The sequence below is a fragment of the Daucus carota genome, chromosome 3 (assembly GCF_001625215.2).
Source record: "Daucus carota subsp. sativus chromosome 3, DH1 v3.0, whole genome shotgun sequence".
NCBI lineage: Eukaryota > Viridiplantae > Streptophyta > Magnoliopsida > Apiales > Apiaceae > Daucus > Daucus carota.
Window position 1 is genome coordinate 44,088,123 of NC_030383.2, and position 27,785 is coordinate 44,115,907.

At 31.8% G+C, this 27,785-nt stretch overlaps 1 protein-coding gene and 1 long non-coding RNA gene across 4 annotated transcripts; both read right to left on the minus strand.

The window, feature by feature from the left end:
• Nucleotides 1–2,263: 2,263 nt before the first annotated feature.
• Nucleotides 2,264–6,394, minus strand: LOC108215080 (adenylyl-sulfate kinase, chloroplastic). 3 transcript variants are annotated; one of them, XM_017387416.2, is made up of 8 exons: nt 6,267–6,394; nt 5,817–5,960; nt 5,488–5,628; nt 4,353–4,502; nt 4,132–4,250; nt 3,938–4,022; nt 3,063–3,109; nt 2,264–2,794 (listed from the first exon to the last, which is right to left on the minus strand). In XM_017387416.2, exons 2-8 carry the CDS (start codon nt 5,872–5,874, stop codon nt 2,696–2,698), a joined length of 699 nt encoding a protein of 232 aa, XP_017242905.1. In that variant the 5' UTR covers nt 5,875–5,960; nt 6,267–6,394; the 3' UTR covers nt 2,264–2,695. The 3 variants fall into 3 exon arrangements, with proteins under 3 accessions (XP_017242905.1, XP_017242903.1, XP_017242902.1); XM_017387414.2 differs by having other exon boundaries at nt 5,817–5,964; nt 6,267–6,353; XM_017387413.2 differs by lacking the exon at nt 6,267–6,394 and having other exon boundaries at nt 5,817–6,260.
• A 3,074-nt stretch (nt 6,395–9,468) lies between these two features.
• Nucleotides 9,469–19,966, minus strand: LOC135151203 (uncharacterized). Its single transcript, XR_010289805.1, has 4 exons — nt 18,633–19,966; nt 16,673–16,867; nt 12,270–15,825; nt 9,469–10,504 (listed from the first exon to the last, which is right to left on the minus strand). It is a non-coding gene; the product is annotated as an uncharacterized LOC135151203 (long non-coding RNA).
• Nucleotides 19,967–27,785: the final 7,819 nt, after the last annotated feature.

A 27,785-nucleotide genomic window follows, 5' to 3' on the forward strand; every position in this document is an offset into this window, starting at 1 on the left:
TTCATAACATATGCTTCGAGAATAATGGTATATACATCGAATTTTAATGAATTTGAAAGTTTATCCATGCTCATATTTTTAGTGCATCAAAATAAAATTTATGAAGTTTTAATCAAACAAAATTTGTTTTAGGATGAAGATGAAGAGAAATGCTGTGTATATATCATGCATAAAAGACTCCTATACGCAATAAACATAGCTACAATTTTTTGTGCTAATACAATATAATTTGATTGAAAGAACCAACGAGGATACGTGAATATTAAAGCATCTCCTTCTGCTTGGCTAAAATTGTTCATGTATGTAATTATACAAAATTTGTTAATTCTGTAGAATCTTAGGCTTGTTATTGATTATATATTAAATATAATATATTATTAATATTTTAGATTGTTATAAATAAAATATATCATGATAAAAAATAATGTGAATTTTTTTCTAAAAAATTACTTATGGATTTGTAGATCTAAGACAAATATAACGAGGTTGGGTATATTTGTAGACAAAAAGGAATAATTTTGGCTTTTTATATATAATTTATGTATTTTTATTTATATTATGTATTAATAATTTTTAGTTGAAGATGTTACATATTTGAAAATGTTCTTAAACAAATAAATTAATTTACTCGTGTAAAGCATAGACTTATTTGATTTGGTTTATAAGCGTGGATAAATTTTTCTGTCTAGATATAAGTATGGATAATTGATATTAAGCCGAACACAAATTCTTGACAGGGCACTTCTTTTAGAAGTTTAACTCTTAAATTATGTTTAACTTTGGTTCATTTATAAAACGAATTGATACAACTATGCTTTTGTAGGCTAGATGTGTCGTTGATTAGGTGTTTGGTTCGGAAGTCATTCCAAAATCATATTCTAATTAAGAGAAAAATAATTTGAAAATATCTTAAATCTAACAGTTAAGTGTTTTACTCAGGAATGTGACTCTAAAACACCAGCAAGAAGAATAACTTTTTGATATTGATGTATAACGATAGCTCGTTTATTTTCGAGAAAAGTTTTGAATGTCAAAATCCACAAATCATACTCAAAATAATAAAGTTAGGTGAGATGATCCAAAATATAATTTATTAGGTATTTTGATTTTTGAAAAGAAATGTTATTTCATGTTACACTTAATTCTGAAAAATACTACAAAATATGCTACGATGTCATATGTTAGGAGTAAAACGCTAAATGAAATAGTATTTAAGATTTCAAAACGCTAAATCAGATGACATTAGAAAAAGAAACATAAACATTATATGATCTATCATTTTAGATTATAAAATAGTAGTTTGGGACCATTTTCAGCTATTTGTTTTGCTCTAAGACTGAAGGTAATGGCTTACAGTAACTTACGATCAAAATGTAATCTGATATATGGGGTAGACGAAGAGTGTAACTTTAAGGGACAAACTTCATATAGAGGCCCGCTACAGAGCCGCACCAAAAAAAAAAAGTAACCCAATCTACAAACCCAAAAAGGCGATTCTACCATTTCATGATCATCTACTTTCTTTTTTGCCTACCCATCTAGGCCCATCACTACAAGGCTCAACTATAGATGTAGAGCTATAATGTCCCAATCTATACAAGATGCTCTGAAAAATTGTAGGCTAACCAACCAACCTTTCCTTTTATTCAGCTTTCTCCAGTTTCTTTCTTTTCATCAACTCCTTTATCAAGTGGTTCCCAGTAACTAAACGAAGCTTTCACTTTTCTCATTTGCTTTTCGCGGACATTCAGGTTCGACTCTAGCTTATTCCGATAATTATTAGAATATGTACTCATTTGTAAGACATATAAGCCTAAATTGTAAAAACAATGAAGCTTTCACTCGAGATTCTTTTACAACAGTTTTACCTAAAACATTGATCCGCCATTTTCGCTGTATGTTATTCGACATCAACATTATACTTGTGGGCAAGTGAGTGGCAACTCTCCCCTGCCACAATCCACATATCCAAATAGTCTTTTGATTTGACACTAAATCATCGAATTCTAGATTCTAGGGAAGTCTCCTGTGCCACAAATCAATCATCTACCACACTTAGAAATCATTGGGTGCATTATACAATTTTGAATACAGTCTTCCACTGCAATGATTGTATATTTCTAAAGCACATACATGAGCTTCCCAAACCTCCATCACTCTATGCCAGAACATATTCATTTTAAAATGGCATAAACTATGCGTTGCCAAAACATAATGGTAATTTTTAGTCCACGAACATGAGATGTAAAATTAATAAGCAACCTGGACATAAATCATTATAATATATAAAAGACTGATATAATACAAGATTATTTATCATACAACACTTGCTTGCCACATTTACTATTACAGATTTTGTAGACTGGGTAAATATCACAAGAGTTGTCCAGACATTCTTAATAGACGGGACGCACAACCATTAAAGATTAGTTAATGAATCAATTAACTAATCTATTAAGGTTCTAGGATACCCATCGGATGAATTAACTAATCTGGTATTACATCCGACTAAAACACAAACACGTCTAGATAACAACGACATGATTAGTTAATCAATCAATTAACTAACATGATGTCATATTTTATTGGACCACAAACGCAAAAAACTAGTGATTTCTAGCCTGAATATTTTGGATTACTATTCGTTGTAGAATCTCCAGGAGCTCTGAATGGAGAGACCTGTTGTATCGCTTATTTAAGCCTGCAGGTAGCCATTCCTCTCCAAGTAGGAAATGACTACATCTGCCATATCAGAAGGGGACGGACATATCTCTCCCATCTGCTGTAGTACTATCTGTATACAGAAATTCACCAATTAAAAGGATAAAACTACCTCACTTAAAGCTTCGCAATATACATCAGCTTCTGTAGTGGTGCAAAAAAAAAATGACCTTCACTAAGTTAAGATGATTAAGAGGCAGAGATTGCAAACCATAAAAACCAGAAAAAGTAGTCAGCAACCCTTTTCACATATTATCTTCATGAGTCTGTATCTTATAATATAGGAGTATTATTTTCTAGAACAGTGAATCCAATATGTCTCTTGGAGAGAGCATGCATACCTCAGATTTTAGTGGTGGCTCGTAAGGATCGTCAATGCCTGTAAAACCTGCAAACAAAATTTGTTGAACAATTACAGATGAACTAACAAGCACACTTTTCGAGGAAACAAATTCTCCAAGAACAAAGTGTATAGAGAAGACTTTAACAGCATGTTAAAAGATGATGCAACTTGATCAATTCTGATAACCGATCTAGTGGGTACAACTATTCACTGATCCCCTTAGTTACTTCCAGGTCATCTACATAAAAGAACACTACTGGAGGGTGTAAAACAGTAAAAGTATAACTATGGTCCTGATAGAACTTATTCTCTCCTGGGGGACAGGAGACTGGAGAGGATGAATGACGTAAAAATTGTCACATTAGAAAATTAATAATCACAATTCACCTCTAAAACAAATTCCAACATGAATGGTCTCCAGTTCCTACTTCCTAATTATAATTTTCTTCCTATAGACAAAACAATAATTGTATTTTAGCCTAAGTATTTAGAAAACAGCACATTACCACTTAAAAATTAAAATATATACAGTTATTTTAAAGATCTTAAGGAGATGTTTACAGATATACTAATAAATAAAGAAGCCACTAGAGATTTTTAAACCCAAACATTGCATAGGAATCGTATCAATTAAAACATAACTTTTAGAAAAATATACAAATAACAATATTATTTTGAATGAATATCGTGTAAATTAACATTAGTAAATTTTAAGGAGATGGCTGACTTACCTACCTTTATTTTTTCTCACTCAAAAATGATTTAGAAGTGGATATCATTATGTTTTTAAAACTTTATCTTTCGTTGGGCACGGAAAAAACAAATTCAAGAATTTTCAATTTTACGTTGTCCTTGCCTATTCACATAACTTACCTTTTATCTTTCCAGCTCGTGCTAGCTTGTACAAACCCTTTGGATCCCTTGCCTCACACACTTGGAGAGGTATATCCATAAAAACCTGCGAATTACAAACCCAATATGCAAGTTTGTTTAGTCAACAAATTATAAAAAAATTTAATTCTCATCCCTGGAGTTTCCTAAATGTACAGTGGCTCATATTGACAGACCTCAATGAAATCTCCTTCTTGCAGTAGAGCACGGCAAGCATCACGGTCTTTTCTGTAGGGAGATATCAAACTAGCAATAGAAATAACTCCAGCGTCTGCAAAAAGCTTAGCAACCTCACCTGAAACTCGTAAAACCTATGTACTTTGAGCAATAGTTGGGAAAAGAAAAAGAATAAAGACAAAGTATATCTAAATGTAAAATTAAAAAAAAAAAACCCCACCAATTCTTCGTATGTTCTCAACACGATCTTCTGCTTTAAATGTGAGATCCTTGTTCAGACCATGACGAACATTATCACCATCAAGAATGTAGGTCAACTTTCCTCTCATGTGCAAGCCTCTAGCTAAAGCGCAAGCCAAAGTGCTCTTCCCTGAGTTACATTACAAGGGATTATACATCAGTGAACTACGTATATCATCGGAAAAAATTCATACATAAAATCCAAGAGTCAAAGAAGAAACATAAGTGAGACAAGCCAACTACATATAGTTAAGACAACGAGTATCCACATAATACCAATGTGACAATATCCCATCAAAAAACCATTACGCCAACCAATCTGGTTTGTTTTTTGGACTATAATCAAATGACATTAGTCTTCCCAAACAAAACAGATCATTTCTGAAGATTGTTCCTCAGCTAACTTTTGTGCAAAACTTTTTTTCAGCTAACTTCTAAGGCTGTGTTAGGTGGGTGGTTTGGGGGGATACATGAGATGATGTAAGAAGATAAAGGTTCCACAGAAAGATGGATTAGGTGAGTGTAAAAGATATGATAGGGTGCAAAAATTTATTGAGAAGTTTGGTGAAGATATAATTAAGGGCAACAAATGGACGTTCATCTGTATATTAATGGGATAAAACTCTAACAAATTTACGTGGAACCGAATGGATGAAGGAATAGGCATGAATATCCCAAAAGTACTTTAATTTCCCATCTTGTTACATTCTATCTAACAGAACACAGAATCGGGGAGTATAAATGGGGATCAAATAATTCAATCTGTAGCTCATCAATATACTCTTTACTGGACAAGAAAAGGCCATGGTGGTCATTACGCAACTGTTTAAGCATACTCTTCAATATCCAGTTTAATATAACCATTTACCACTTATCTTCATTAGACACCCATCTGTGCTAAATATTTAGACCATCTGTATAATGATTACCCTTCAATATATCACAGAGCCACAGATTAAAGCCAAACATATATCAATATCTTATAGTGTATACATCCTAAATGTAATCACTTGAATGAGATAACAAGGCATTTTTTTAATGCTTTTTTCTTGATTATAGAGTAATGGAAAACACAAATTTGACGATCAAAGGTAAATTTTAATAAATCATCAAACCTGAACCACTGAGACCCGTGATCCATATAACACATCCCTTTTGCTGAAGTAACTCCTGCCTATCGATTTTCTGGACCGAACACTTATGCCACACAACATTTTCTGCCATTCCATTCGCAAATTTCTTGTCAAGATTCCCACCTGCCAATCCCACAATCATGTTCACCAATAACCACCCTCAAAATCAACATTCATTTTCAAGATGCTCGATCAAAACAACACAAAATATATCTTCCTGATCCCATGAAATTTTTTTCAAAAATCACAAATACATTCACAAAACATAAAAATAACAAATAAATTTATCCAAATAAATACAAGAGTGGTACCAGAAACATCTTGATGGGTCTTATTAGCTTCAATGTGGAATGTCTTAGAAGACTCCATTGCTTTGACAGGCTTCAAAAAACCGGATCTTGCAGCGCCCCGGGAGCAAATAAGTCTACAATCAAACGAATTGAAGCTAGAAACCCCTAGCTTTGGCGATGATGAGTCAATAAAAGAGCAATTCAAGAAACAACAATTATAATTTTTCGCAATCATGTCTTATTATCACCCAATTCAATTGAAAATGTGTGTATAATAAACAAATGAAGAAGAAAAACAAGACAAATCAAATGAAATGGCACAGCAAATCAGAAATCCATGTGTATTTAATATATAAGGACAGGCGGGGATGGATAGATTATTAGGAGTGATAGAGATAGAGATTATGAATCTCAGAGAATCCACACAATAAATATAGGCGATACTACAATTTTTGATGCTATTTTAATTACCGGATAGATTAGATATAGGGGCTGCAAGATCGTCGCGCGACAACACAACAGAAACTGTTACGAGTAATATAAATAAAGCACAGTAACTGTATAACAAAAAGAGAATCACAGCCCGTTTGGGTCAGGGTGTTTAGTTCAAAAAAGTGACTTCTTTTTAAATTTAAAAAGTTGAGTAAAAGTGAGAAGTAAATAAATTAATAAAATGTTTGGAAAAGAACAGAAACTCTGAGATAAAAGTTGGTATTCTCAATTTTTAAAAATAATTCTACATATTTATATAAATGAATCAAGGAAAGCAGAAGTCAAAAGCAGCTCGGGCTACTGTACATGTAATGAAGGAGCATGCACGAGTACCACCACATCCTCGCAGGCAAGGGTCATGCGATTTTTCGATGTCACAATGTCACTGCATATTAATCGTCTACACAATTTACATCATTTGGTTGAAAAATCAAACAACAGTCGCATAGTGATGGTATAAAAATCACGTAAACTACACCATATAAATTTGATGTGATATGGTATAATTTATACGGTTTGTATGTTTAACAATAAATATTTTTGGTTAAAATCTTAAATAAAATCTAAATATATAGTAATTAAAAAGTTTTGAATCCTTAGATCCGAAAAAACAAACTAATACCAAAACTTAAGTAAAATAAACCAAGCTTACCAAACAAGGAAGATTTTTAGGGAAATCAAAACTTTAAACAAGGTTTATTGAAAGAAGGAAAAAATACAAAGGAAATAAAAGGTTAGGAGTTTTGCGGCGGAAGCCCCGGCAGCTGCTAAGCAAAAGAAAAAGGAAGAGTGGCTAGATAGAGTTTATCCCAATACCTAATTCTAGAGAGAGTTTTTTTTGTCGTATATTTTTACAATATTCTTATAGGTGATTAATGAATTTTGATTTATTTTACTCAATCAATCATCAATATACCTATATAAAGGAAAAGCGAGGGGCGTTGAGGCGGCGCCTCTCGGAGACCTCCGTTATATTTTTCTAATTTTGTGGATTATAAATGTGGCGTTGAGGTGGCGCATCTCGGAGAGCTCCGTTATATTTTTTTAATTTTCTAGAATTTCTGAATTATAAATGTCAAAAATAAAAATTACTTCCGAGGGAAGAAAGGAACATCAACTATATATGCTTTCCGGGGAGGAAATTCAAAAAGGATGATGGGATGATTAAGTACAGAAGCTGCTCAAGTGGACATGTTTTATGGTTTGATTACAAAGATACAATGAGTACAACCTCTTATTCACTCGAGCGATGGTGCATTGAAGAGATTAAAGATTATGTGGAAACAACAAACGAAGTTTCTTTTATTGTCAGCCTTCATGAGTGCTTGAAAGAATTAAAGAAAAAAGAAATTGGAAGCACGAGAGAATATAAAAGCTCAAAAATGAGCTAAGTACAATTTTTTCTCTATCTGCTTAGTCTAAACAAGCATGTTCACTTTTAAATTGAATCATTGTTCTATGTAATTGCAACATTCTATTGTTAATGATTTAGTTTGAGCTACATTTTTTAGAATCAAAGTTTTAACTATTCTGATCTTCGTTAGTTAAGTTGTCAGCATGATTGTGTTATGAAATTGTTCTTATTGTTCATAAAAACATATTTGGAGATTTTGTTAGGATTTATGGGTAGTAGATGTCAGACAACTTAACTGGATATAAATTTACTTAGTTTATTCTAAGTAAAACATACTGTCACAACTAGATTATGGGACCATTTGGGTTAGCTTAAAAGAAGTGATTTCTTACTTAAATTAAAGAAGTGGAATAGAAGTGAGAAGTAAATAAGTTAATAAAGTGTTTGGAAAAGAAGCGGAAGCTGTGAGACAGAAACCAGTATTCTTAACTTCTTAAAAGTGCTTCTACTTATTTACGGAAACGGGTCAAGAACTTCTTAAAAGAAGCAACTTCTGCTTCTTCTTCCCAAACAGGCCATGTGTCTTTATAGTTCCATAAATAACTGTCATACAACAAAAATACACTTGGAAGAAGTTCATTCAATTATTCAAGTCTCAAGATGTACAAGGGAACGACAACAAGAATAAAGGGAGGGTTACTGTCGTTTGTATAACATCAAGCCTACAGAAGATAGCTAGTTGCAGGTCACGACAAATAGTTTATCTGACAGCAACATTGGCACAAGATTTGAAGACAACAAGTTCAAACAGCAATGATAGCAAGGTTTGGATCGCATGACAACAAGATATGCATAGAATCATACTGTCACTTTTAGTCTATTATACGACAACAAATCTTGATGCTATAAACATATTGTCTACAGTGTCGACCATAGAGAATATCTTGCTGCTCCTGAGAGAACTAGAACTTGAGAAAAATCATTTTCTTGCGGTAGTAGCAACACCATAAAATAAACAATATATTTATTTTGTAAAGTAAATATCCTGTGTTATTACAAAGTTCTTAAATGAGTAAACTGATAAGATTGAATCTTGAATTCATTTTTGATTTAAGATTTGAAATTATCAGTATTGCATTCAACCCTCTTGCAATACATTCAGGGACCAACAGGTGTGCATCCATCCGATCCGATAAGACCTTAATTCCACAATATTTTATTCAGGATAAAACATAGGAGAATTTTTTGACTCAGAATTTTCTCGCCCCGTGTGACAGTCCAGGAATCCGGGGGCCTGGATTCTGACGTCACCACATAAAACCCATTTTTAAACACTTTTGAAAACCTGTATTTTCTTTTTTTTAAGATAATAAAACCAAAAGAATTTCAAACCTGAAAACATTTAATAAAAGATTTGAATGAGAACATAAATCAAATGATTTCAAAACCTGAATTTCAAACTTAAAAGCCATAATAAGAGAATTTCAAGAGAACATTTAAACTTTAATAAATGATTCGAAAGAGAACATTTAAACCCCCTAAAAGCAACAGGATCGCATCCAGGTTACAGTATTGAAATTAGAATCTACCACTATTATTACACAACATCTCTTACCAAATCAGATCATCTTCGATAAGAAGAATCACTGTCAACTATTCCAGCTATGACTTACACTTGAATCTCTATAGCACAGCTCTAGCTTGCACCAACCTCATCAACTTTCCTGAACACTCCTCGACCACTGGATCCTCAACCTTGTCTCCTCGCCTAGCATTAGCCTTATCCACAACCTCAATCAATCATCTCATCTTTAAGCCTTTCTGAAATGGTTAGAAAGGAATAGCAAGGGTGAGCAAACAATGCTCAGCAAGTAATAATAACAATGAAAGTTCTGAAGTGATATAACAGAAATTCTCGAGTTCAAGATATAAAAAGATTCAACCTGAGTTCACAAATTCAGGTATTGTATAAAAGAATCACAATACCTTGCAGCAATAGAAACCTGAGGAATTCAATCCTTCACAAGAGAATTATTGAATTGGACTATCACATTTTAATTAAAAACCAAGGTTAGGCAGCTGATCAGTTCCGCACTAACCCCGAGCAGGCCCCGCCATGCTCTATCACTGGATCCAAGGCACTCATTGGCCTAACATGACCACTCATCTGGTCCACAGATTTATATAAAAACAATAATCCAATTCTCTAATTCGATAACAGGTCAACAGAACATAAACCCAATCAATATCAATGAGAGAATAATTCCAAATCAAACTTTGATAATCAACTTTTCATAAGCCACAATCCATCCTTTCATAAATCATAGTTCAGGAAATCCCTAACTATTCAGTATCCTCCATTATCGGCTAAGTTTACTGAATTTAGCCTGCTAAACCAGCATGACAATGGCGGGTTGAATAATCAAGAAGATCCCAATTCATTCAAAGCTCTAACTACCACTGAGCAACACATGCTTCAATGACAATCTGAACTTCGAATTAATTTGTAAAACGGAAATTCTTTAGAAACTTGAAGATTAGAAAGAATGGGTCAGAATACTCGCACTTTCGAACATTGAAAAGAAAGGTATGAATACTTGAAACATATACCAAAGGAATGGATCAGAATATTTGCAATATATCCAAGAGAAAGGTTTAGGATACTTGCCTTAAATCTGACTCCAGTTTCACAGCTAATTCTCATCTTTCAACTTTCACAATCTATGCATTTCGTAATCTCTAGACCATCTCTAGCTATACTCTATTCGCCACATCGCTTCGCTTACTCGATTCATCCCTTATTCGCTTTGCAATACCATTCCGACTTTCTGACGTCTTCGAGCGTACACGTCTCCTCCAAATCCTTTACGAGAATAAGATAATACTATAGTCACTAAACAATATATCGCATATACATATCACGTATATCGATACCCACTTATATACCCCTTTAAACTTATCACATATCACTTAACACATAAGCATGCTTTGACTCTAACATATAGTCAATCATATTCCACATAACATATCACCAATCAGTTATCATATAAATCCTTATCGAAAATCCGACATCGTTTCGTCTATGTATAAGACTATCCCCCTGTCAACCTATTCTCAATCAACAACCAGTCAACCAATTCTAATTCCTATAATCCATATATTATTATCCCCTATCAATCAGGACACAACACCATGTCATACAAATCACTCATCACATTTATAATATCATCCATAAACACGTACTTCACGTAACCATCAATTTATAGCAATTAGATCACATATAATCACATTCTACATATTTAACAACACATAATCACATTCTTGACTCAATCATATTATTATGTCATATTAAAATAGACTTTATAAGCTTTCATCTCTCTTTCGTTTCACTCGATTCCGACTTACGGATCAAAAGATATGTTTAAAACCGTTTTCTCACTCTTATATCGACACATAAGACATCCAACCAATAGCAGACAACACATTACACATAAGGTTTCCCACCCCAATAGAGGTCAAATCAAATCTTGAGTTCAAAATGATTTTTCGGGGAATTTTCTGAAATTTTTAAACATTTTTCGGAATTAAAATCGATAAAAGAATCACTTTTCGAATAAATAATCAAGTCCCAAATACTCAAAATTGGACTTGAAATCATTCATAAACAATTATCGAGCCTTGAAAATAATTTAGAAAAATATTTCAAAACTCGAAACTATTTTTCGGAATTTTTAAATCAAAAAGGATTAATTAAATCCAATTAATTAATCAATTAAAATCAATTAATAATTAATTAAAATAATTAATCAATTAATTTTTAAATTAATTGACTAATTAAAATAATTAATTACTAATTAAAATTAATTAACAAACTAATTTAGATTTATTTTTGAATAAAGAAATAATTAAAACTATTTTTGAAAATTAAAAACATTTTTAAAATGAAAAGGTTTATTTTGTAAACTTTTGAAAGTTTTGTCCAGGGTTTACAGTGCAACTTTTCAAAGTTACAGGGGGTAATTCATAAGTTTCAAAACCTGAGTACAAACACTTCACCATCTTCAAAACTTCGGTGACCAAACAGCAATAAGCCGCCGGCCACCACACTAACTCGCCGGAAATTCATTTCCCGGCATCCTCCACTCGCCATACACTCCAGATCAGTAGTACACACACCCAACAACTCATTCCCATAATCAAACTTAGTAATTAACACGTAGTTTGGCCGGATTTTGGCCGGAAAGTCCAAGAACACCGCCGGTGTTCATAAACTCCGGCGAGTTCAACCGTGAATCCCACACAAAATCTGATTATATGAACATATTCCTCTTGAAACGCTCTTCCTAATGGTATAAACCAAAACAACTCAGAATTCCTAGATTAAAAACGCCTCTTTTTGAATTAAGAACATTCATAACCTCCAAGAACATTCAAGAACACAACTTCCAGAATCAAACCAACTTTTCTCTATGTTATCGAAGTCAAAATTCAACATATAATATACCAAAACGACGAGAAAAACATGCTCTACATCATAGAATCATCAAATCACATAAACGGAATCGTTTGCAAAAATTCATAATTTAAAATCATTTAATTCGAATTTTGTAAAAATCATGTAAAATCACCTGATGAATCTGCAGCGTTATAGTTGATTATACTATATTCTACGCGTCGAGAGCTTCGTTTTGACTATTCATACGCCTCCATCGGATTCCAATAACACCTCCAAATCCTCGTTTGATTACGAAGAACACGAAGAACACACTTCGGTTTCTCTCGGTATTCGTGCAGAGAAACTGGTGAAATGATTTTACGGGTGAAAATCAGCTATAGAAAAGTCTATTTATATTTACAAATAATTGGTACCCCTTTGGATCGTTTATGACATGAAAATACGTATTTAATAGCTTTATATTAATAAAGCGGGGTCCAATCGGTACTGGTTTTCACGATAATCATCAAAACGGGGCTTTTTAATCAGTCATTAGTATGCGGGTCCCACTGCAATTATTACAAGATAAGGATGAATCAAAATATCTAGTTTCACGTTTATCGAGACAACCAGATAATTATCAACAATTAAAATACCCGAAAAACTCCGCCGGACCGACTACGGGGAAAACCGTACTCCGGATCGAAAAAGTCAAAACACGAAAAATGTCCGGAATATTCAAATTAGGCTAAAGGTGAGTTTTGTTGAAACTTCCGGGAAGAAAATTTGCTACCCCGTTACGAGTGGACGGTTTTACGGAAGTCAAATAATTAATAAATAAATATACATATACGCAATTAAATCCGTAAATCGATTATAAAATCATCTAACATTCCATAAATCAATATGAAAATACCCAAATAAACTATATCTCATTCTGAGCATATAGAAATTGAAATCTCACGAATACGAACACATACGAGCATTCAGCTCAATAAACTAGATAACACAAAATTCACAAAAATTCATATATTAATCATGTAATATTAATAATTAATCATAACTAATTAACAAACAAATTCACCAATACCACTTAATCACATAACACATATATTCACATAATATTCATACAGAATTTTCAAAACAATATATGAAAATCAGTTTTGAAAATACAATTATTTATCAATAACACAATAACCCGGGGTTTAAATATAAAACTTTGAAAACTCATTAAACTGGAATAAAATATTACATCTTATTCCTTTCCTTTTTAAGAAAATCATTTATAATATTAATAAAAATATTTAAAAGTCCGGGTCACTACAATCTACCCTCCTTATAGGGATTCCGTCCTCGGAATCAGAGAAAGAAGGAGGACGCAGAATCTGTAAAATCCATATTAATCCACGAAACAAGTATAATCACATACAACTATTCACATAATCACATCAATATTCAATTAGAGGCAACAATAATATCTAGACAAATAGATTTATAATAATCAAATCTAAATTTAATAATATGGGATATTACATTTTACCCCCCTTATAAGGATTCCGTCCTCGGAATCCTCCGAAGAAACTAAAACGTACATACTTCGTAATATCCTATCGTCATCCACCTTTTGATCAATCTTGGCATACCTTTAGCTTTTAAAAATACAGGAGAATTAAAACTTTCACAATTGCCAAATTCGTTTCCCAAGAATCAATCTTTGGGATTTTTGGAGGAACAAGATGCTTTCAAAGTAGGTCACATTGGAATACAAGAGTGACTGGGAGATCAATACGATCAAATGAACTTAATGTTGCGTGTCCATATTAGACACTACTAAAGGTTGTTAACCTTCTTGTAATCACAACACACACAAGTGATGGCGTCCCATCCAACTCCTATCACACAGACAGGTATACCTTGTGTCCCCTATACGTAGGGTTGTTCATCCCAATCAGATGGAAGAAATATCAAGGAATATCAGAGATTGTCAAGGAATATCAAATATCGCGAAGAAATGTAAAAAAAAAAATATCAAGAATATCAAGAAATATAAAAGAATATCAAGGAATGTCATGGAGTATCAAACAATATCAAGGAACATCACTGTCTTTTCACATCAAACCTTTATCACCCATCAAATCAATACCAACTCACACCAATAGTCAATATCAATGTCATCTTAGAATTTGAGAAATTGAAGATCTCATTTATCGAAATGATATCATAATAACTCACTGATGAAGAACATAATCAAAAGAATCTTTAGTTGAAGAGAGGTATTGCCAAGGTCTTATCAAATTCCCACTCTACTTTACGAAATCGTTATTCGATTTATGTCATCCTTTCAACGTTCTCGATAATCAATCGATTTGACTCGTAATAGCCTCGTAAGATGTCATCGTAGACGTTATCGTTCATAATAAGTCTGGCCCAAGTAGTTCACGTCCTCATGTTTCATCCAGTTGCCTTTGAAGTCCATAGCACAACGCGTAGCATATCATCGATTTTCTGGATCATCAACCTGTGGGTTATGGGCCCACCTTGATGTCGTTTGAAGTCCCGATTAGCTTAAAGCGTTGTCGTCGAGGACTAACGTTCTAACTTACTCACCGACATCTCCCCTAATAACTACACTCAATTCCACATACTTTTTATCATTCACTTCTCATCTATCAACCTCTATCTACAACTCCCCCTTCTAATCCAACATAACTCATATCTTACACTCCTTCTTCAATATCTTAACTCAAAACAATAAACCACATTCAGATATCCTACATGGTCAGAATACCATTAACCATGCATCTTTATCGTTTTCAACTTAAAACAATAAACCATTTTCAAATATGCAGTATAGTCAGAATACTCTGAAGTCTGCATCTTCACCATTCTTAACTCAATCATTCATTATCAAACTCTTCTATCTAGGTCTACTCTAGACTTTTCTCACAATTCATCATCTCAATTAGTCAACATACTAGAAATCATATGTCTAACTTAGGAATCAAAATCTCTCTAACCCTATACACTCAGCTTGATCGTCTAACCAGATTCTATGCTTCACTCACATCACTAGACTATTCCCAAATAGTCTAACCATACCTCTATGTGAGGTTACACAACTTTCTTTTCTAGAAACCTTAAGACTATAATCCATATTCAAATTTCAATAACTTGTAACCTGTCGCTCTGATACCAACTGTGACAGTCCAGGAATCCGGGGGCCTGGATTCTGACGTCACCACATAAAACCCATTTTTAAACACTTTTGAAAACCTGTATTTTCTTTTTTTTAAGATAATAAAACCAAAAGAATTTCAAACCTGAAAACATTTAATAAAAGATTTGAATGAGAACATAAATCAAATGATTTCAAAACCTGAATTTCAAACTTAAAAGCCATAATAAGAGAATTTCAAGAGAACATTTAAACTTTAATAAATGATTCGAAAGAGAACATTTAAACCCCCTAAAAGCAACAGGATCGCATCCAGGTTACAGTATTGAAATTAGAATCTACCACTATTATTACACAACATCTCTTACCAAATCAGATCATCTTCGATAAGAAGAATCACTGTCAACTATTCCAGCTATGACTTACACTTGAATCTCTATAGCACAGCTCTAGCTTGCACCAACCTCATCAACTTTCCTGAACACTCCTCGACCACTGGATCCTCAACCTTGTCTCCTCGCCTAGCATTAGCCTTATCCACAACCTCAATCAATCATCTCATCTTTAAGCCTTTCTGAAATGGTTAGAAAGGAATAGCAAGGGTGAGCAAACAATGCTCAGCAAGTAATAATAACAATGAAAGTTCTGAAGTGATATAACAGAAATTCTCGAGTTCAAGATATAAAAAGATTCAACCTGAGTTCACAAATTCAGGTATTGTATAAAAGAATCACAATACCTTGCAGCAATAGAAACCTGAGGAATTCAATCCTTCACAAGAGAATTATTGAATTGGACTATCACATTTTAATTAAAAACCAAGGTTAGGCAGCTGATCAGTTCCGCACTAACCCCGAGCAGGCCCCGCCATGCTCTATCACTGGATCCAAGGCACTCATTGGCCTAACATGACCACTCATCTGGTCCACAGATTTATATAAAAACAATAATCCAATTCTCTAATTCGATAACAGGTCAACAGAACATAAACCCAATCAATATCAATGAGAGAATAATTCCAAATCAAACTTTGATAATCAACTTTTCATAAGCCACAATCCATCCTTTCATAAATCATAGTTCAGGAAATCCCTAACTATTCAGTATCCTCCATTATCGGCTAAGTTTACTGAATTTAGCCTGCTAAACCAGCATGACAATGGCGGGTTGAATAATCAAGAAGATCCCAATTCATTCAAAGCTCTAACTACCACTGAGCAACACATGCTTCAATGACAATCTGAACTTCGAATTAATTTGTAAAACGGAAATTCTTTAGAAACTTGAAGATTAGAAAGAATGGGTCAGAATACTCGCACTTTCGAACATTGAAAAGAAAGGTATGAATACTTGAAACATATACCAAAGGAATGGATCAGAATATTTGCAATATATCCAAGAGAAAGGTTTAGGATACTTGCCTTAAATCTGACTCCAGTTTCACAGCTCATTCTCATCTTTCAACTTTCACAATCTATGCATTTCGTAATCTCTAGACCATCTCTAGCTATACTCTATTCGCCACATCGCTTCGCTTACTCGATTCATCCCTTATTCGCTTTGCAATACCATTCCGACTTTCTGACGTCTTCGAGCGTACACGTCTCCTCCAAATCCTTTACGAGAATAAGATAATACTATAGTCACTAAACAATATATCGCATATACATATCACGTATATCGATACCCACTTATATACCCCTTTAAACTTATCACATATCACTTAACACATAAGCATGCTTTGACTCTAACATATAGTCAATCATATTCCACATAACATATCACCAATCAGTTATCATATAAATCCTTATCGAAAATCCGACATCGTTTCGTCTATGTATAAGACTATCCCCCTGTCAACCTATTCTCAATCAACAACCAGTCAACCAATTCTAATTCCTATAATCCATATATTATTATCCCCTATCAATCAGGACACAACACCATGTCATACAAATCACTCATCACATTTATAATATCATCCATAAACACGTACTTCACGTAACCATCAATTTATAGCAATTAGATCACATATAATCACATTCTACATATTTAACAACACATAATCACATTCTTGACTCAATCATATTATTATGTCATATTAAAATAGACTTTATAAGGTTTCATCTCTCTTTCGTTTCACTCGATTCCGACTTACGGATCAAAAGATATGTTTAAAACCGTTTTCTCACTCTTATATCGACACATAAGACATCCAACCAATAGCAGACAACACATTACACATAAGGTTTCCCACCCCAATAGAGGTCAAATCAAATCTTGAGTTCAAAATGATTTTTCGGGGAATTTTCTGAAATTTTTAAACATTTTTCGGAATTAAAATCGATAAAAGAATCACTTTTCGAATAAATAATCAAGTCCCAAATACTCAAAATTGGACTTGAAATCATTCATAAACAATTATCGAGCCTTGAAAATAATTTAGAAAAATATTTCAAAACTCGAAACTATTTTTCGGAATTTTTAAATCAAAAAGGATTAATTAAATCCAATTAATTAATCAATTAAAATCAATTAATAATTAATTAAAATAATTAATCAATTAATTTTTAAATTAATTGACTAATTAAAATAATTAATTACTAATTAAAATTAATTAACAAACTAATTTAGATTTATTTTTGAATAAAGAAATAATTAAAACTATTTTTGAAAATTAAAAACATTTTTAAAATGAAAAGGTTTATTTTGTAAACTTTTGAAAGTTTTGTCCAGGGTTTACAGTGCAACTTTTCAAAGTTACAGGGGGTAATTCATAAGTTTCAAAACCTGAGTACAAACACTTCACCATCTTCAAAACTTCGGTGACCAAACAGCAATAAGCCGCCGGCCACCACACTAACTCGCCGGAAATTCATTTCCCGGCATCCTCCACTCGCCATACACTCCAGATCAGTAGTACACACACCCAACAACTCATTCCCATAATCAAACTTAGTAATTAACACGTAGTTTGGCCGGATTTTGGCCGGAAAGTCCAAGAACACCGCCGGTGTTCATAAACTCCGGCGAGTTCAACCGTGAATCCCACACAAAATCTGATTATATGAACATATTCCTCTTGAAACGCTCTTCCTAATGGTATAAACCAAAACAACTCAGAATTCCTAGATTAAAAACGCCTCTTTTTGAATTAAGAACATTCATAACCTCCAAGAACATTCAAGAACACAACTTCCAGAATCAAACCAACTTTTCTCTATGTTATCGAAGTCAAAATTCAACATATAATATACCAAAACGACGAGAAAAACATGCTCTACATCATAGAATCATCAAATCACATAAACGGAATCGTTTGCAAAAATTCATAATTTAAAATCATTTAATTCGAATTTTGTAAAAATCATGTAAAATCACCTGATGAATCTGCAGCGTTATAGTTGATTATACTATATTCTACGCGTCGAGAGCTTCGTTTTGACTATTCATACGCCTCCATCGGATTCCAATAACACCTCCAAATCCTCGTTTGATTACGAAGAACACGAAGAACACACTTCGGTTTCTCTCGGTATTCGTGCAGAGAAACTGGTGAAATGATTTTACGGGTGAAAATCAGCTATAGAAAAGTCTATTTATATTTACAAATAATTGGTACCCCTTTGGATCGTTTATGACATGAAAATACGTATTTAATAGCTTTATATTAATAAAGCGGGGTCCAATCGGTACTGGTTTTCACGATAATCATCAAAACGGGGCTTTTTAATCAGTCATTAGTATGCGGGTCCCACTGCAATTATTACAAGATAAGGATGAATCAAAATATCTAGTTTCACGTTTATCGAGACAACCAGATAATTATCAACAATTAAAATACCCGAAAAACTCCGCCGGACCGACTACGGGGAAAACCGTACTCCGGATCGAAAAAGTCAAAACACGAAAAATGTCCGGAATATTCAAATTAGGCTAAAGGTGAGTTTTGTTGAAACTTCCGGGAAGAAAATTTGCTACCCCGTTACGAGTGGACGGTTTTACGGAAGTCAAATAATTAATAAATAAATATACATATACGCAATTAAATCCGTAAATCGATTATAAAATCATCTAACATTCCATAAATCAATATGAAAATACCCAAATAAACTATATCTCATTCTGAGCATATAGAAATTGAAATCTCACGAATACGAACACATACGAGCATTCAGCTCAATAAACTAGATAACACAAAATTCACAAAAATTCATATATTAATCATGTAATATTAATAATTAATCATAACTAATTAACAAACAAATTCACCAATACCACTTAATCACATAACACATATATTCACATAATATTCATACAGAATTTTCAAAACAATATATGAAAATCAGTTTTGAAAATACAATTATTTATCAATAACACAATAACCCGGGGTTTAAATATAAAACTTTGAAAACTCATTAAACTGGAATAAAATATTACATCTTATTCCTTTCCTTTTTAAGAAAATCATTTATAATATTAATAAAAATATTTAAAAGTCCGGGTCACTACAATCTACCCTCCTTATAGGGATTCCGTCCTCGGAATCAGAGAAAGAAGGAGGACGCAGAATCTGTAAAATCCATATTAATCCACGAAACAAGTATAATCACATACAACTATTCACATAATCACATCAATATTCAATTAGAGGCAACAATAATATCTAGACAAATAGATTTATAATAATCAAATCTAAATTTAATAATATGGGATATTACACCCCGCACCCCTCTTATTCCATACTGTGATCCACAATCCTCTCTCACGCGCGCACACACATGTATTTATGTATATATGTATATTATTAAAAAAAATTATATATAAATATCATCTAAATTATTAGAAATAATATAATTTTGTATGTACTTTAATATTCTCTTTTTAAATTTTATTATTTCATATTGTGATATGATTTATTAACAATGTTTTTATGTTTTTAATTATATTAAATATTATTCATGATATTTGAGTATTATTAATCAATTCTAAAATATATGTACTATATTAATAAATTTTAAAATATTCGGAGTTTTTATAAATTCTTGTGAGGATTTTTATTCCATGTTCGAACCAGGATTAGGATTAAGATTGGTGAGAAAATTAATATTCAGTTGAAATCGGGATCAATTCAAAAATTGGAGAACTGACCCACATTATAAAGATTATGGGTTCCAAATTAAAAGTGGGATAACATTTCATAATCCATTATTGACTCGTAGCGTTCCCAAATTATAACAAAAGAAAACACTCTGATATATGATAATTGACCAAAAAAATATAATTTCTCATATATTTTGTTTAATATAATAAGCTATATATTTATTATTGATAAATTTTGAGAACTTATGGAATAATGTTATTATTTTTTAAATTTTTATATCTATATATAAAATAAAATGTTATAAATGATGTTCAATAATTTATATTTGAAATTATTCATTAACAAAAATTTTTTTTGTTAGGATTCATTAACAAAAGTTATTTATATATAAAAATAAGAAGGGTATTTGGCAAAAATACCTCATTTTAATATATTAATTGCAAACATACGTTCAATCTATTTTTGTTGCACATATACGGTAATGTTAGGAAGGTAAATAAAACACTTGCAAAAATACGGTACTTGGTACTTGTTTTCAAAGCTGAAAAGCGAGGTTTATCATTGTCTTTTGTCGAACAACCCCACCTGCCTCTCTTCTCACTCTCGTCCTTTCTCTCTCAGCCGGAAAACATGGTTGCTGTTCTATAATCGCCAACTCTTCCTGGACACAGCGTTGTTGTGCCTCAATTGTCGCCGTCCACAAACCATGAAGCCGCCATCGACTGTAATTGTTCTAATCTCCTGCATTACTATCACTCTGCTTCCGGTATCCGTCAGATTGACGACAAGAGTGGTGAAAAAGAGGATGCTGATGTTGAGCCATTTCGTGTTGTAGAGGATGCTGGTTGGTTATCAGCTTATAATTAATCGTATTCTTAGCAAATTATTTTTGTTTTTAGTTGATTTTATGATTGTTTTTAGTTGATTATATGGTTACTTTTACAATATTAGTATTGGCCCCGCAGGGCAATCATTTTTACGATTTGCAACCGCTTGCAACTTATTATGCAAATAAATGTAATTTGATTTTTCAAAATTGTTTTTGTGGTTGTGTATAAGGTTGCTAGCAGTTGCAAGGTGGTTGCAAAGGCAACCTCCATATGTTTGTAAATAATTTTTGAAAGATAGTATTTTTATAATTTATTTTAAAAATGATAGTATTTCTGAAAAAAAAATTTAATAATTGGATATCTATGAAAAAAGCCCAAATAAGAACCGCTCGGTTCGTGACCAGTATTACGAGTCCGGATCCTCTGTCCCCTCTTTGTGTCTCCCTACGTGTCCCCTCTTTCTTCTTATTGGTCAGTTTTTTTACTTATCACGTGATCTATAATTCTATAATTCTTATTTATTTTCTCACGGAGCTTATTATATATAAACTTTTTCAAATCTATAGAAATATATCTCAATTATTTAAATATCTTTTTCATATAATACATAATCAACTAAAAATATTTTTTACATGACATAAATATAATATTATATAGTAACTTTATTTTTATGTTTTCTACATGAAATAATTAATTAAAATTGTGAAAATTTTAATATTATTAAATTTAAAAGCAAAAATATACTTTATTTACATTATCTTTTCCATATAGTATCAATTAAAAATATTTTTTACATGGTATAAATATAATACTATGCAGTAATTTTATTTTTATGTTTTTCTATATTAAATAATTAATTAAAATTTTGTAAACTTTAATATTATTAAATTTGAAAGCAAAAAAAACTTTCTTTATGACTTAAATTATATTAAAAAATTGAGATGTTATTTATATAATATTTAATCTAATAAAATTAAATTGGTATATGAAGGAAATTCAATGGTACATTTTTTTTGATAAACCAAACTATACATCATGAAGTTAATATTTAATGCAACAAAAAACGATGATTGAGAATTTATAAAATTGAAGTCTACATTGAGAAGAAATAAATTAAGCCTGCAGTTTATAAAAGATTTTATCTCAGAGTTCACAAAAAATAACTCAGTTGAATACTTGTAATTTATTTGTATTCTGCAAGAGAGATCGAGAGATCACGTGAGAAGTAAAAGAACTAACCAATAAGAAGGAAGGGACACATAGGGAGACACAAAGAGGAGACAGAGGATCCCGACTGCTGTATTTACAGGTAAAATGTTTGGTGCGGGATGATTGTACGTCGCATTTATTTTCGTCACCACAACTTCGGTTTTGCATGTTATGTTTTGCGCACCAAAATTTGTTAGTGTTGCTTTCACATCCTGCTAAATAAATTAGTGGAGTTAAGTGGAAATTTATGATTTATAGTAGTACTGCTAGGTGAATATCTATATTTTATAGTGTTGTATTTTAAACGAGGAACTAAACAAATTGGTGGGAACCACGCTGCTCCTTCTGTGTTCATTATATATGTCATTCATTATATAATTTTTTTCAATTTTTACACGTAAATTTAGATGTTTTGATCACATAGCAAATATTAATATTTTTTTAATTTATTTGCTGAATAAAAATACAACCTAAATATATTTATTCGAAAAAAATAATTAAAAAATTAATTTTAAATATATGATCAAACCTATTAAAGACACGGATAAAAATCAAACGCTCTCTGCAAGGACCACGGGAGTAATAAATATGATTACATTGTTTCTCTGCTTGTAGGTCGGAATTAATTTTTATGTGGAGTACTGGTTTCTTGTACTTATTTATCAAGCCAGACAGAAAAATTGTTTGATTGTTAATTTAGATATTTCAAGTCATAAAAATTTTTAACAATCGATGATGGGATGAGTATAAAATTTCTAATATATATATATAATATTATATTATTAAAGTGAAATATGATGCAAGAGAAACTCATTTGTAGATACAAAAATCTAAGTTGTAAAATAAAATAAAATAAGTTAAACATTAAAAGTTTGATTATTGTTTTTAATTTTGTACAATACATTACAACCTTAGAGCGTCTCCAATCATGAATATCTTTTTTGCCAAAAATTGAGTTGACATACTAAAAATAAAAAATATAGTCAATCTGTTCAAAAATAAAACACTCCAACCAACCATACTGACCCATGTCTATAATTTTGGTCAATCTCTTATGGATGATTATATTTATCGAACCTCTACAAGCCTGTAATATGTAGGAAGATTACACATCATTTATTACCATTTAAACTAATATTCCCTCCGTCCCACAATACAAGTCTCTTTTGAAAAAATTACGCATATTAAGAAAACATTAACTATATAATATTTTCTCACTTGTACTTCTTTTAACGGCACTTGTACCCCTAATAAATGTATGAATGTAGATAGGGCTGTTTAACGAACCGAGCTGTTCGCGAACAAGCTCGAGCTCGGCTCGTTAAGAGCTCGTTCGGCTCGGCTCGTTAAGTTAACGAGCTCGAGCTCGAACACAAAAAATTGTTCGTTAAGTAAACGAGCTCGAGCCGACCTTTTAGTATGTTCGGCTCGAGCTCGACTCGTTAAAACTCAAAAAAATGCAATATTTTTTGTGTATTTTTATAATACATGCCCTACTTTTCACTGCATCTTCCCACCAAAATAATAAGAAGTTTACATCTTTTTTTTTTAAAAAAAAAAGCGGCATAAAGATTCATTAATAAAAGGGAGGAATGTCCCTGGATTTCTTACAATAGCAAAAGATAGCCTGTTCAACAGTGCAAGCTGTGTGCAACTTACAGAGTTGCCAAAATAGAGAAGAAATTTTGGGACAAAACATACAAACAGCTACTTCTATTTTATCATACTACTAAGATTACGAGCTTATGAGAGGATTTAGGCATTGCTGCCACTAGTAGCCTCCTTCGAAACTGGAACCACATCAGGAGAGAAACCCATAAGAGCTGTCAGAAGTTTACATCTTTCGGTTGCGACAAAAACTATCACAAATTTTATATATATATATATATATATATATATATATATATATATATATATATATATATATATATATATATATATAGTTCTAAACTAGATGCCATTCTTCAAGTGCCAAGTTGTACAGTTTTAATAATTTTGGATTACAACTCAAAAATTCAATACCAAAATAGATGCCATAGCAAGTTGCAGTAGACCAGCAGCTATCTTAAATCCATCTCGTACTTGATCAACATATTCATCACTGCAAAATAAAACAAAGAAAACTCAAATTTCATCCTACTGAGAATGCACCAGCAAGTCATTAGTCACTGATTTAAATTTCAAAGTATAAAGCCCATATAAGCATTCCCAAAAGCTCAGCAGTGAAAGGCCTTGTATATCAAATTCAGAACCATTGTATATGTGCGCAATTTAGTAATTTAAATACTTTGTAATAATCAAAGTGTTCTCCAGGTAGTACCACATGATAAACTAATTATTGCATGACATGATTAATTCATTTACTAAAATATAATGAGAAATGATTTTTCTCATTACCTTGTCAAACATAAAGCTTTCAATATGCCTAAAAGGTAATTCATTTACTAAAATATAATGAGAAATGACTTTTCTCATTTCAGCATGATCATATTTGAAATTACCAAGTGTTACCTCTGATGAGACAGAATCGCTCGGTTGAAACTGAAGTGTTGCTTGACTTGTCTGTCCATGTGTCCTCTTACAGTTATCAACGTGCCTGTTTAATGTTGTTGTGCAGACCGAACTCCCTAATTTCATCTTTAATTTGCAAAGTTTACAAATTACAAACCTCTGATTATTTTCCTCAACCTGGTCCAAATATGGCCATCAACGAGAGCTCTTCTTCCTCGGCCTCTTTTGGTAAGGCTGATTAGACTCCTGAGTTTCAAGGCTGCCACTTTTTCTTTTTCGCAATATTTCCTCTTGATCTGGCTTCTCAGACTCGGGCTCTTCAATTATATGGTTATTATCAGCAACATCTTCAGATCCTGATTTATCACCGAGACTTCTTAACTCTTCGAACTCAGCATTTTCCAGAATAATTTCGATGTGATGCTTTTTTTTTTCCCTTGAAGGCGCCATTACGAATCTGCTGAAGAAACAAGATAGATGAGATGCTTCAGTGTTAGGGTTTTCTTTTGGGTTGGGTTTAGCCTTAAAGTTTTCTGTTGGGTTGGGCTTAGCATATTTGGGTCAGGCCATATAAACTTTTAGATAAATGGCTAATTATTGGTTTTACTAATTTTTTTAATTAGTGATATTTTTTTAAAAATATTTATTAATGATATCCAACCGTATGATGTCAATATATATATATTTTAATGATATGTCAAAACTTTTACAATTTGTTTGGTTTAATATTTTAATAGCCAACTAATTGATTAACCAGTACTCTGACTAGTGTTTAATCCCGAATCCATGTTTAAAATTATTAAAAAATATTTCTCAATAATCCAAACATACAGATGTCAATGTATATACATTTTAACGATATGACAAAACTTTTATAAATAAATAAATTTATTTGGTTTGCTATTTTAACAATCGACTTGTTGATTGACTAGTAATTCTAACTATTGTGTAATCCCGAATTTAAGTTTAAGTTTCAAATTTTTAAAAAATATTTGTTAACAATCCAACCATATGGATATCAAGATACATATATTATAGTGATATGACAAAAATTTTACAAAAAAATTAATTAATTTGGTTTGTTATTTTAACAGTCAACTTGTTAATTGACTAGTACTTCTAACTATTGTCTAGTCCCGTATTAATGTTTCTAATTTCTAAAAAATATTTGTTAACGATCCAACTGTATGGATGTCAACATATATACATTATAGTGATATGACGAAACTTATACAAAAAAATTAATTAATTTGGTTTGTTATTTTAATAGTCAATTAGTGGTTTGACCAGTTTTTTAGCTTCGGCTCGTTTAAGCTCGTGTTCGACTCGACTCGACTTGGCTCGTTTAAGCTCGTGTTCGGCTCGCGTTCGACTAGGCTCGGCTCGGCTCATTTTTGTTCGATAGAAACTCGTGTGCGGCTCGTTTGTTAACGAGCTCGAGCTTGAACAAACTTTTTGTTCGTTAAGAAAGCTCGGCTCGGCTCGGCTCGTCAAGAAAAAAAAAGCTCGGCTCTGTTCGATCAAAACTCAACTCGGCTCGACTCGACTCGATTCGTGAACAGCCCTAAATGTAGACTCTTATTCCATCCTAATTAATTGTTACAACTTTGAACAAGGGTAATTTTCTTAAATAACTTTTTAATAACCTTTATTGAGAATCTCATCATTATTTATTTTTCACATATATTTTTATTTCTAAAACTATTTAAATACATATCTCGAATCACCCGTTTTCTAACTTCTAATCGCAATTAATAATGATTCATTCTATTTCGCTTTAGTTGCAAGTTAAATATTCTTCATAAACCTCCGAGGATTCATTTCAAGTTAAATACTTTGTTTTGATCATTCTTAGCACTTTATTCAAGAATTATGAGAATAATCATGTTAATGAATTAAATAACTAATATTAAATATGTTTAATTATTTGTGAATTTTGTGATTGTTACATTTAAACTCACGTAAAATATTGTTAGAAATGATAATCGGATCAGATAGGCTCGGGTATATCCAAACCGGAATTTTTTTTTTATCATACCCAAACCCGATCTGAATCCAAAGATTACTCAAAATTAATATCCGACACGATCCAACAGATTTTGAATTAGATCTGAATATAACTCAAAGTCGAAAAATTCGAATCAAATACTCGAAATATGAAAATTCAAACCCGAAATTATATATATATATATATATATATATATATATATATATATATAGAGAGAGAGAGAGAGAGAGAGAGAGAGAGTGTTAAGTTCTGTGGAGTACACAAAAACATTGGAGTATTGGAGTACAAGTCTTAAATTTTTAGTTTAATCATAAATAATATATTTGATTATACAAATTTATATACAATCTATCATTTATAAGTTGTCTTGCACGTAATTGTCTATCAATCTTTAATATCCTTCAACTTTAACAAGTATTAACATTATTGTTCTGCTTATTAGTTATATTGCAGAACATAGAGTCCTGTAATTTATAAAAGTCATTATTCCACCTTTTGATTACAATGTTTATGTTGTGTAGAACATAATGTGCAGGTTATTAAATGTTTACGAATATTATTGAACAAAAAAATTGAAATTTAGATGAATAGATTACATTTTATCCAACTTTGTACTCCAATACTCCAATATATTGTGTACTCCATTGAACTTTACTCTCTCTCTCTCTCTCTCTCTATATATATATATATATATATATATATATATATATATATATATATGCCAACATTCAAGAGAGGGACTCCTTATATGGAGTTACATAGTGCGCCACTATAAATCATCAATTTTATTATAAATTCTGTTATAGAATACATATAAAACGTGATTCTAATATAGAATACTATAAAATAAATATATTTTAAGTAATTTAACA